Source organism: Lepisosteus platostomus, chromosome 28, assembly GCF_059453375.1.
Source record: "Lepisosteus platostomus isolate fLepPlt1 chromosome 28, fLepPlt1.hap1, whole genome shotgun sequence".
Taxonomy (NCBI): domain Eukaryota; kingdom Metazoa; phylum Chordata; class Actinopteri; order Semionotiformes; family Lepisosteidae; genus Lepisosteus; species Lepisosteus platostomus.
This window is the reverse complement of record NC_142638.1, coordinates 7,159,515-7,171,817: the sequence shown is the minus strand read 5'-3', so window position 1 is coordinate 7,171,817 and position 12,303 is coordinate 7,159,515. Positions and strand designations below refer to the sequence as shown.

The 12,303-nt window shown below is 47.9% G+C and overlaps 1 protein-coding gene across 6 annotated transcripts in view; it reads right to left on the bottom strand.

Moving 5' to 3' along the window:
• The window catches only part of thrab (thyroid hormone receptor alpha b), a 142,764-nt gene that overhangs the window by 17,081 nt on the left and 113,380 nt on the right, over positions 1-12,303 (bottom strand). For 4 of the 6 annotated variants that reach the window (XM_088623266.1, XM_088623267.1, XM_088623265.1 and 1 more), the window contains 5 exons: positions 11,945-12,242; positions 4,597-4,658; positions 2,354-2,475; positions 2,100-2,247; positions 1,301-1,506 (listed from right to left, as the gene is read on the bottom strand). In XM_088623266.1, the coding sequence (XP_088479392.1) occupies positions 1,301-1,506; positions 2,100-2,247; positions 2,354-2,475; positions 4,597-4,658; positions 11,945-12,000 (594 nt within the window). In that variant the 5' untranslated portion in view covers positions 12,001-12,242. Of the gene's footprint in view, positions 1-1,300; positions 1,507-2,099; positions 2,248-2,353; positions 2,476-4,283; positions 4,288-4,596; positions 4,659-11,944; positions 12,243-12,303 lie in introns of those variants that run through there. The other 2 variants (XM_088623269.1, XM_088623270.1) reach the window with 2 other exon arrangements.

The window sequence follows — 12,303 nt, the reverse complement described above, 5'->3', positions numbered from 1 at the left end:
TGCAACAACATTATAATGAAGGCAAGGACAGTAATGCTAGTATCATAAAAGTAACACGAGTGCCACTCAGATCCAGACATCGGTAGAGAGTTCCCCCTGCCCTCCCCTCTTGCAATTCAAATTAAGAAACATCTGTTCTCTCTGGCTTCCTGTTCAATGGTGTCCTACATACTGCCACAGTGGTTCAGCGTTAGAGTATAGTCCAGTACCCAGATAACACAATGAGAATGGAGTCAAACAGCACACCAGAAATGCTCCTGTTTAAGACTGAATGCACTTCATGCTACACATTAGCTTTCTCTAGCAGTTCTTAATAGCTCTGGGGGGGGGGTTAAGCTGTGAACTCTGGCACAAGACGCTGTGCAGACAGACACCTGTGCAGCTCTGGCCTGATGTTCTACTACTTTGGAAGGAAGGAAGACGTCCAACTTGGACCTACAAAACGCACTGGGACAATCAGACAAGATCAAGAGCTTCTGATGGGAGGCTGACCTGGCAACACCGTACACAAGTATAATGGGAAAGGCCCCTTACATAATCGCTGGTTTTGGACACACTCATACTATACGATGTGCCAGAACATAACGCCACCTGCTACAATCCAAATGTAGAAACAAAACTTAGAAACCTGGGACTGCACAGCACATACTGCAGGACACTGGAAGTTGACTCATTATGGGAGAGATAATGAATTGAACTTTTATTTTAACACAGGGACTTAAAAAAGCAAAGTCATTTGCCTATCCCCTTTCACGAAGCCCACACAGTCTTCAAAACAATCAGTCCAACAGATACACCAAGGCACTAGCGGTAGGGCACTCTTTTACAGTTGGCTGTTGACAGCTGTACCCTGTATCTATTCCCAGGAGAATGTTGTGCCCAACTGCATGAATACAGAATGTGTATGTTGTCTGAATACCATGATCGCTTCTAATGATGCTATAGGCATCTTGACTGGATTTTAGTTCATGAATGAAAACTGCTCTGACAATTCTGCTGTTGCCTGGCAACACCTGTCTTGACCTCTCCCATTTACAGCAAGTTGCCATGGTGATGTGTGACTCAGGAAGATGCTGCTATTCCTGTCCCCCCCGTGAATGCCTTTTGGGGAGTGCAGTCAGCCTTGACCAAAGACAGGTCTTAAGTAGAGGCAGATGGACAGGCTGTCCAGGATCTCACACATGCCTCTTAAGTCTAGGAAAGCACACATGCATAATTTAAATAGAGAGAGATGAGGACCAGGTGTCTCCACCTGCACTGGGAGGCCTGGGTAATGAGGATGAGCTCTATGTTGTCTCACCAGGAACTTCCGCTTCTGTTTCCAGTGGGAGCCCTGTGCATTGGTATGGCGGTGAGCCTCCGTCACCATGCGGATCAGCTCCCACTCGGAGCTGGTGGGCTCGGGCCGGTTCTGCAGGGTGCGGACCATCTCCTCCTTCTTCCTGCGCTCGCGGTTCTCCTCGATGAGCCGCCGCTTCGCCACACGCTTGGACTCGTCCAGCACCACTGGACGCAGGGACAGGGAAAGGCCAAAAAAGGAAGACGGAGAGAAAGCTGACGAGCAGGTCAGGGAGGTCTGAGTGAATGCTGAGTGCAAAGGGACAAGAGGTTCTGCTCAATCTACCACCACTGTGCAAGGGTTTACAGTCAACAAAACACGCACGCTTGTCTACAGTAAGGTTACATTTGTGTGCATGTCTGTGTCATGTCTTCCATCGCTTCAACATGCTGTTCTATTTCATTATTTTGGAAGTGACAAGATGTTAGCAGGATTTAAATATCATAACCCCTAACCTCACTGCTGAGCGAACCCCTATTGCAATCAACAGGATGACAAAAAAATATTTTTGCTGTTGCAAAACTGATCAACTTGACGGGGGGGGGGGTTAATGAACTTGGGGCAACGACTTCAAGTTCAGATAAGCATCCTTGTTGTCACTCATTTCCCTTCCTTTCCTGTAGGAGTTCAAGGATCAAGTCAGGGGACGGCAGCCCAGGCTCAGCGGCTGGGAGAGGCCCGCAGCTCAGTGTGGAGTGAAACGCCTGCCCTGCAGCGCGAGCGCATGGGGCCTGAGGCTGTGCCCGCGGGGCGCACTCACAATCCATGGCCATGCCCACGGAGATGCACTTCTTGAAGCGGCAGAGCTGGCACTGGTTGCGGGTGATCTTGTCGATGATGCAGCAGCCATCGTACTTGCAGGAGTAGGAGGGATGCAGGTTCTTCTGGATCGTGCGGCGGAAGAAACCCTGAAGAAACGAGAGTTGGTCAGCACACGCGCCCCTTTCGGCTAATGTAGAGAATACAGGACATGCATTCGGGGCTGTATGGGCTCCGCTTGTGCTGATACCTTACCTTGCAGCCCTCGCAGGTGATGCAGCGATAGTGGTATCCAGTTGCCTTGTCTCCACACACCACACAGGGCTCATCCTTCTCCAGGTAGCTGGGGATGTACCCTGGAACAGAGAGGCTCAGCGCTAGGGAGGCAGCACCAGCCAGCCAGGGGGGCCAGTGTCATCAGGGCAGTGGACACTCTGCCTGCAGAAGAGCTGCTGCAGGACCAGCACTGCCCACATAATGACACTGTGACGGACGCTACACCGTGCACGACTGAACACTGTGACAGGCGCCACGTTGCACCCACGCTGTGCAACACACAGATGCCACCCTGCACACAAACTGTGGGGACGAAAGACAAAAACATCTCACATGCTCAGCACGTCACAAAGCATAGCATGTAACTGCATTGGATGGTTCAATAAACCAGCCTAATTAATACCCCAAGGGCAAGAATTTAACCGTTGAACTTGATCTCGAAACGCAAATATAAAGAACCCTTATGTTAGGTCTTCAAAACTCAAACTGGTGTGGTTAGCCATGGGAATGAAGTCCACTCCCACTTTTACATGAAAAAGGTAATTGTAAGAATGCAAATATACACCACGTGTTACTTAAATAAGGCTTTCAAAATTAAACTGTTGTGCTTCAACTCCAAAATAACTCTTTTAAAAAAGTTATTTTTATTTAAAATAGGGATGCAATTAAACTCTGGTAGGTTTGGAGTGTGACCGCAACTTAACGCGTCTATACTTTTTGTGTGAAACGTAATATTACTGGGAATGTTATAATCATTTAAGGAATGCAATTCCATCTAATTTGTGTGAAAGGGGGAACGCAATTCGACGATCCTTTAGTTCACGGAGCTGCCCAGGCACAGCCACTGTGGAACAGGTCTAGTCTAGTGATAGTCTAGTAAAGCTTTCTCTGCTGTCAGAGCTGGGAGAGCTGGGAGGGTGGAGGCCTTCTGAACAGTGCCTGGTGTGGTTAATGTGCTTGAGGAGATGACAGGGCATGGAATCATTGGGCTGGGCTGTCCTGGCCTGGCACAAGGGTCTTTGGCTTCACTTCTACCCCTGTAAGGCAGGTTCAAGTACAAGGGGTTCCAGTGGAGCGTGTGCGTAAATATTCTAACAGCTCGCACCCAGTGAGAACTGTGATTGCAGTGCATCAGTGTCAGACTCCCATAGCCTTTTTTGCTAAGTGTGAGTTACCTGGAGGCAACTACGGACACACAGGAAGCACACAGAGATGTGCAGAGAGAGACCAGTGCACAAGGACAAACTACAGCCACATACACACACCCACGCAAGCACCCAGGGACATATAAATGTAAGACCAGATAAATGCAGACAACACTCGTCTGAGACACAAACAAGCTCAAATCTACTGCATGACAAACAGTTGTTTGCTAAAAGGCTGCTTTAATTAGTACACCTGCATCTCTCACGGTGCTGGGGACAGCCAAGGTCAGTGTATTTGCCCCTCTGTTGATGCTATTGAACATGCACTGATCTGTCCTAGGGCTGTAGCCCAATGTTGGAGCAGCTCATCCATTAGCAGGGAAGTTAAGTACCAGTCTCCACTAAACTGCACTGAGCCCTGGACACAAGGAACAAGGTGCTGCAGTCACCTACATGTGCCTATTCTGAAATGACGACCTCTGAAAACAGTCAGCAGTGCAAAAAATCAGCTTTAGAAAAAAAGTATTACCTCTAATAAGGACTTCCTAGTCAGGCATCTAAACTTTGAGGAAAAACATTAAGTGTCTGCAATTCTCATTTCATTTTAACTACAGATTGTCTTATGTATAGCATGTGTAAACTTGATTTAAAGCCCAGAGCAGTGGGAAACCGATATTAGATTCCTGCAGAATGAGGGGTACAGGGAGTCACCAATTTCCAGGGACAGGCTACAGAGAACCTGGCATTAACAGAATACCATGCACCTGTCTCTAGTATCAATGACATTTCCTTTAGTAAATAAAAGAAAACAGTTTCAGACAGCAACACGGCTCCAACCAGGCTTGGCAACACAAACAGTGCAACATCTGTCTGATTCAGGTTTTACAAAGATGACAAACGCAGATGTTTTAATACTTCTTAGAAGTACTCTTTCTTAGAAAACTTGACTTGCTTTTATTGTCATCCAAGACCGCCCGATTCTAATCCCAGAATATCACAATGCCTTTTTGTTTTGGTCTTGGGAGGCGTGTTCTGTCTGATAAGAATGGCACATGCAACCCACATGTGGAGCCTTACCAGACATGCTCTTCACCGAACATTGGCTGTTCTTTCTCTTCCTCTTCGAACCATCGAGCCACCTGGCGGGGAAGGAGGGAGAAAGAGGTAGTCCGTAATCCTGTAACCGATACACACAGTGCAGCTGGGTGGAGAGGGAGAGAGAGCAACGGGCCCGGGGAGGGAGGGAGGGAGAGGGAGGAGGATCTCTGCTGTTTCTACACCAATTCCCTGCACTTCCCGACTGCCCTGGGACACCATCATGCTGATAAAACTGCGGTACTGCCTGCACAGCTTCACCCATGAAGACAAGAGACAACACAGCAGGATTCCTCATGAGGACAGGACTGCCAATTACTGTCTGTAGTGTGATCTATACTGATTCATTTACAAAGTGCTTGATCTGCCACTGAACACCAATAAACATTTTATTGGTGAACTCAGTCAGATAAGCAGGGCCAAAAGGTCACTAATACAGTCTTTCAGACAAGCAGCAGGAAATACCAAGGTAAACTAACCACTGTATTGTTTGCCCAGCCCTACTGCCTCATGCAGGCAGCGTGAACCCACCCCTGCACTGCCACCTCCCTCCCTGTGGCACCCAGGGGCCAGACGGGCAGTCACCACCACCGTGCAGACTGGTTCCACTGGTGCCATCAGATATTCCCCAGTTCAGGGCCTGCGGATTTCGATTTAGCCTGCCGTGGGGTTAATTCTCCTAGCAGGCCCCGGCCTTGAGGATGCATCCAGTTAGGAGCCAAGAAAAAAAAACTTCGGCAAGGGAAAGTACCTGGAGCATGCCCAGGGTGACAGGATACAGTACGCCCACGACCTCCCTGCTGTACGACCCACTGCATGAACTCAAGGACCATCATCAGCAAGAGGATGGGTTTGTGTCTGCTACATTTCTTGCATGGTTTTGTGCCTGGCACTTATTATCTACATGTCAAAACTTTCCTTTTTTGAATACATTTTTTGCATTATTGATATATACCCCACCCCTGTGGCACACTGCCAGTTGTGCCTCACTGCTTGGGGAAATTCGGTCACAGTCAAGTAGAGACATGACCAGAATGCTCAGTCGAATATGACAAGAACTAAAGAGTTTCTTCTGCTCTTCCCCCCCTTGGCCAAACCTGAGAATGATTTAGATATGAAATTAATATTTCACCAAGAAGATGGATCCTCACAAGTCTTTTCCATTCTGACATGAGTGGCAGAACCAGAAACATCTGAACGATAGTGTGTGTGCGCATACACAGCAAGAGCTCTGGAGTGAGTGTGCATCTGCATACTGTATGTGTGTATTTAGCATTTTAGTGGAATGCCTCTAAACGTGCTTGTCAGTATAATCAGAATATACTATTCCCATCAGAGTAAATACAGTAGGGTCTCTATATCTTTAAGGTTTCAGTGCAGAGAACCATTGTAAATAGACAAATTCATATATAACCAAGCCCCCCCTATACCATCATACAATATACTACAGTATATAGTATGCATAGTTAATAGACATGTCACCATCCCTTATATGAAAATTAAAGTTTTATTGGCTTGTAGTTAGTTTAAATAACATGGATCAACTACAGGAAACAGTAATAACAAACTTATAGTGATCAGCTAAAATAAACACAAATCCCTCCTCTGCGTCTAGCCTGCACTGTCTCTCTCTGCCTCCGGGATTATCACACCCTACTGAAATGAAACGGGCAATAAAACTGTCAAGACAGCCTGTAAAGTCATCTCCAGCCTGTCTTTCCCCACACTGCTGACACAGAACCTGGAGATTTCTGTACCGTATTAAAACAAGCCCACGCAGAGATGGGGATCCTGGGTAGTGGGTGCTTGGGCAGGCGGCAGGTAGAGGCTCACTCACTTGCTAGATTCGTCTCACAATCCTAGAATGCTGCACAGCTAATTTCAAAGTTAAGGTTAACAACCTCAGCTCGGTTTCATCTCGCTCTGCTCTTCTGCCTTTCAGGGCCCCGTCGGCCAGACTGATCGCGAATAAGCAAATTGGCGAATGTTAAAGTCAGGGATGTCGAGACCCTTACTGTACCTATTAAAGCATGCATTTGCTAGTTTGCCTTATATCGGGGTCAAGACGCATCTAAAGCTCGGCGGTGTACAGACACTGGAAAAACCTCAGGTCACCTGTGGTCACCCGGACTGCCCAGGCTGCGGTGCGCGGCTGCCTCACAGTTACCCAGGGTGGGGCTGGGATCACCAGATCAGAGCTCGGCTCCAGCCCACATGGGACCCCCGGGCACTGGCAGACTGGTGACAACATCAGTGCGGGACACACCCATCTTCCACTTGGCGCTAAACAATCACATGGCTGTGGACCTTGCAGCATGTCAGCAGGTGAACTGTGGGGGTCAGCTGAAATTTAAAGACACCAACTTGGCCATTTCAACCGGAGTATACAACGAAAAAGGATCCAGCGATTTTCTAAGTGGAAAGCAACAGATTCCCGAGTGGGTCACTTGCCTGGCGCGCACACACTCAGGCAGAGAAATCCTGAGCCGGGTCCTGACCTAAACGCGTGCTGCCGCTCAACGAGGGGCACTGCCCACGACCCGCCAAGATGGCGCAGCTGCGTCGTTTCCCATCCTGGCCTGAAACGAGGCGCCAGGCTCGGAGGAGAGGGACTCCCCTGTCTCCGCCCCTCCCTCTCCCTTTCGCTCGCTACAGTGAAGCAGAAAGCTTCCCCCTGCGGCCCCCGCGGCCGTACTCTGCCTTGAAGTGTGTCATGGTGATGTCACATCTCCCCTCATTCGTCGGTCTATTAATGCAGGCATTGTCTGGAGCCCAGGAATGGCATTCGGCCATTCTAATTCGCCCAGTGCAGCGCACTTGGCAGGATTATATCTGGTTTATCTGGCTTAGAATATTTACATAAGTACACACACGCTGTATCTAAATAGATTTTGAATTGTTAGTGAAAGCATCCAATGGTTTAATATTCAGTGTGCAACCATACAGCATAAAGTTCTCCTACAGTACAGCGTCTGACTCCCCCCCTCCTGCCTTCTGTTTCTCCTTGCACTGACAAAGACTTCACAGTCTATGAATATACAGTTCCAGTAGGATTTTAAAAGAGAAAAAAAAAAGCTGTACAATTTAACAAACATTTTTCCAAGGGTTTGATCTTTGAAACGACTGTTTGTTTTTCTTTCTTCTGTGCACTAACGTCCTGCCCCAAAAGGCCCCTGTTTTAACAATTGCTATTTTAACAGTGATTAACTGCAGCGTTTGTCCGGTGCTTTTTAATGTTTCAGACACTTCTAACCTCATTTTAGCCAGTGTAAGCTCTGTCCAAATTTGTTTTGGCACCCAGCGTAAATATGACATCATGGGTCACATGCTTTACCGATTCTGCAGCCTGTTCCTCAGCCCTGCAGGGATCTGCTGAAGCAAAGAATCATATTACTGAGCACAGGGATGAACAGGAAAGCTGGAACCTCTTTGGAGACTGTAGCAAAACTAGTTCATTCACAAAAAGAGACTACATTTACACCGGACCAGCCTACTGCATCTAAATGGATTGTCTTCTTCTGTTTGAAGAGGTGTCATTCAGAGTGGCCCATGACTGATCACAGTGAATTGTTGACAGGCTTGTTGCAGTGGGGATGTGACAGCTCCCCTAGAATATTATCAAGTACCCCCTGCAGAAATCTATACTGAAACCCTTTGTGTTTGCATTAACCCTCATCCAGTGATGCCGTGTCTCACATTTAGCATCCCGTATCCCAGCTTTTAAACTCAGGACCCTCAGAAGGAGAAAAGTGGAATGAAAAAGAAGAACGCACCTGTTCCTCTTTTCATGAATGTTCTCTTTATGAAAAATCGATACTATGCAGAAAAAATTGTAACCCATATTTCAAATAAAGAAAGCCATCTTTAAAACTACAAAAAAGCAACGCGAAGAAAAATGTCAAAATCTCTGCCAAATGTGAAGTGGAAGGAATAATGAAACTCGCGTCACACTGAGTGTACCTATCAAAACACACTGAGTGTACCCATCAGATTCCACTAACATGGGTGAGAGCTAGCACAGAGCCTAGAGAGACATGAGAGATGCAGTTCACTGTTCAAAATAGTGGTTTAAGCTTTATCGCGGACCTTAAGGTGTTAAGATAATGAAATCTGAGTGTGTGTGTAATTGTACAAAAAGCAAATGAAGTGGTTGCTATACAGGACAGTACTGTCCTTAGGTATGATTAATGTCTAACTAGGTAAGCGGTGTGGTTTTGGTGAAAGAAGTAAAAGTAGGGGCGACATTTCTGGAGTCAAGACTTATTTCAATTTTTCCCCAATAAGAAATAATGGAAATTGTTTTTTCTCTTTCTGACTGAGATCTACTCCCCACTAGGGAAGAGCTGGCGATTCACAGCCCCTGCTGTGCCAGGACTCAAGAAACCTGGGAAGGGGCAGCACGGGCCAGGGAGACGGGCAGGGCGAGGGGCATCGCAGCCTGCCCGTGAGCGAGCGGGCGCACGCAGACATGCGGTGACGCAGAGCGGGCGGCAGCAGGAGCAGCAGCCGCGCTGGCGCCACCGGCGCAGGCGAGGGGCGCGCAGAGGAGGGATGGCGCGCCCTGCCGACACCGAGATGGCGGCGTGTCCTGGGCTGTCCTCTGGTGTCCTGCTGTCACCCAGGCTTCCCCCCTCCACCGCCTAATCCTACACTCTCAGCTCTTTAATCCCCCCTGCAGCCAGTGCGCTCTTCTGCTCGCCTATCTCACTCTCTCTCTCTCTCTCTCTGCAGCCTGTCAGTTTGCTGGTCAGCTCTTTCTCTCACTAGCCCGTCCAGCTCCCTGCCGACCCACACTTCCTCCCCTCTGACCCAGCTGTCTGTCAGCCTCCTCATCAGGACCTGGATCTCCATCACATTTCTCCATGAGGCCAGACACCCCCCCCATTCACCAGGACTGGGAAGCGCTGCAGCCTGCAGAGCGGCGATCAAAGGTGCGATACAAACAGCTGTCATCAAGCTGTTTTCACACTGCTCTTCTGTTGCAGCTGCAGCGAGAATCAATAATCCTGCCCGGCTGAATAAAACAATACCAACAACATCAACAACAGAGCTGCTGCGCGTTTCCCTTTTTTTTTAAACTAAAAACCCAGGACCTAACACACTATCATCTGGCCGGGACATCAAAGCAAAGCATATTATGTGATCACCTCCCACGGAGCTCATTCCCTCGCTATGACCACTTGCACACGACAGACTCCGAGAATCCCTGAGAGGCTATGGCCCTGATTTATGAAGAGATTTTTGCGTGCAAATATTGAAGCATCCAATCAGAGCAGCAATTTAACTTCTTCCTGGCTTTGATGCCAGGCAAAGCCATGCAAATGCCATGTGCAAAAATGGAATGAGATAAGGAAGCCACACTTCAACTGGCAATTGAAAAGTAACTAAAGACAATTGGGGATAACAAGTTCATGCTGGCTAGATAAATTTGCAAGTCTGATCTGATTTTGTTAATGCCTGCTCTTCTTCTTTAATTAGAAATAGCGGCAGGGACTATTTATAGATCCTGTTCCAATCACCGCCCACAGGCTGCGCTAATCTACCGACAGGTGTCTGTTGCCGCGATTTAATCAAGCCTGCCTTTCCCTAGCTTGACTTCCATTGTCACGGATTAATCTGTTAGGGAGATCGGAAGGAACAGCAAACTGCAGCATTTCTCAGGGTACGTCCCCGAGGGAAACCCCTCTTTCCAAGCACAGCTGTGCTCCTTATCCACACCATGGAGAAAAGACAATTAACCGCAGTAAGGAAAACTACACATGCTTCAACTTCTGTCTTAATCACTCAACGGCTGTGTAACTACACATTCTTTACAGTTTCGTCTTGATTGATTGCGGCTCAGGGATTTCTGAAAGTGATAGATGCTATCGGAGGCTGCATAACACCACACTTAGTGGTCTAGGTTTCCCCCAATTTAGACACAGAAGGAAACTGAAATATGAAATTATTACAAATACATTTTTTTTTGTGAGAAGATGCAATATCACAAGCACAACTGCACGTTGTGCTTTAAGTGTCACCAGCTCAGATATGTTGGTGAAGATAAATCCACCCCCAGGAGAGAGCCCACCCATCCCTGATGCTCCCAGGGGTGAGAGCTTCTTGTCTAGAGGCCCTGCTAGGAGGTTTCCCAGGGCATCTCTCCCAGCAGTGATGAGGCCTCTCAGTGGGAGGAGGCCGGCCCTCTGGTGTACTCGATTTCTCCATGTGGGGTTGTATGGAGAGACGCCAGGCGAATGCTGGTGAGGAATGAGGCACACGGGCTCTACAAGGTAAAGCATGGCTTGAAGATTCAGGAGGACCCATGAGGAGTTAACCCTTGGCAGCTTTGTTCCCTACACGAGTTAGGGAAAGCCGTGCCAGGGATCTGACCAGTGCACAGCAATAGAAATGCTGCTGGAACAGTTCGGCCATGATGTTTTTTTCTTCCCCTCCTGACTTATGTGTGGGTCATGGTAGCAAAGCAGAGCATGGAATTGCAATTTTTCTTTTAATTGGGGGGTGGTTTCTTTCTCAGTCCTTCCTCTGCTGTGCGTGTAAAGCTCAGAGATTCGCAGGTTTTAAAAAGATCCCAGGAGGCTCGCTTTATTGGGGCCATTTCAAATACTTCCCATAAAACGTAATTCGTTTCTTAGCTAACTGAGGGAGTGAGCTGTGGATTGGCAGGGTAAGGATACACTAGCAATACCAAGGAGTACAATCTTCTGCAATGTACCACCCCCTCCCCCAAGAGTGTGGCTGGGTTTTTTTAAGGTAAGGACCCACTTCTGAAATTTTTAGATGGCAGCATTAACATCCCCTTCTCATCCGTGCAAGGAAAGCACACCACAAACTCTCAGTGACCTGTTTGTATCATTCAGCTATTTGGGAAACTACAATACTGTTGTTTCCTTTTTTCTTTCAGTGGTTGCTACTGGAGACAGCACACACCATAATCTTTGATATGCCTGAGGCAGTCTGGTTTCCAACCTTCAGCGTGCCCGAAAGTTCTTTGTATGTACGTCAGCAAGGAAAAACAGAACTGAGCAAAACAAGAAGACATGTGTGTAAGCGACCACTTGAGTAACGAGTTGAGCCAGGCAAAAGACGTGCGTTGCATCAGAGAACTGATGACTTTCATTCCACTAAGTCAAGGTACAGTATGTAAAATGTTCAATTTACATCCCAACTTTTCAAGACACACAAATATAGGATGTAAGTGACCCCTCTCCTTGTCCAGATGCCCTCACCACAAAAGCACAGCCTTTAACACATTAAAAAAAAACAGAAAATCGAACATCAAACACATGGATGGAGCACTGAAGAGAACGAAAGCGGACTGGCCACTCACCGTTTCTCTTCTCCCTCTGATAGGTTAGGGTCTTTCTCTTTGGGCATGTGTTCCATTCACCTCAATTCCATCCAGCAGCCAATCACGCGAGACTGAGGCAGGCCCCACCCTCTGATGCGCACTTTGCATTCGCAGGTCTTGGTGAGCCAATCTGCAGCCGTCACAAGGTCACTATGGGCACGGTCTCCATGGTGACGCTGCCCGGTGACATCAGATTTGCAGATGCTCCACCCCTGACCCAACGGAGCTCAGCAATTCTCACGAGACGGTGGGAGGTGGGAGGGGACAAAGAAAAAACCTGTGGAAACACGGAATTAAAGTTAGTTGTGGACAGAGTCTGTGACCATCAAGTCTAATTG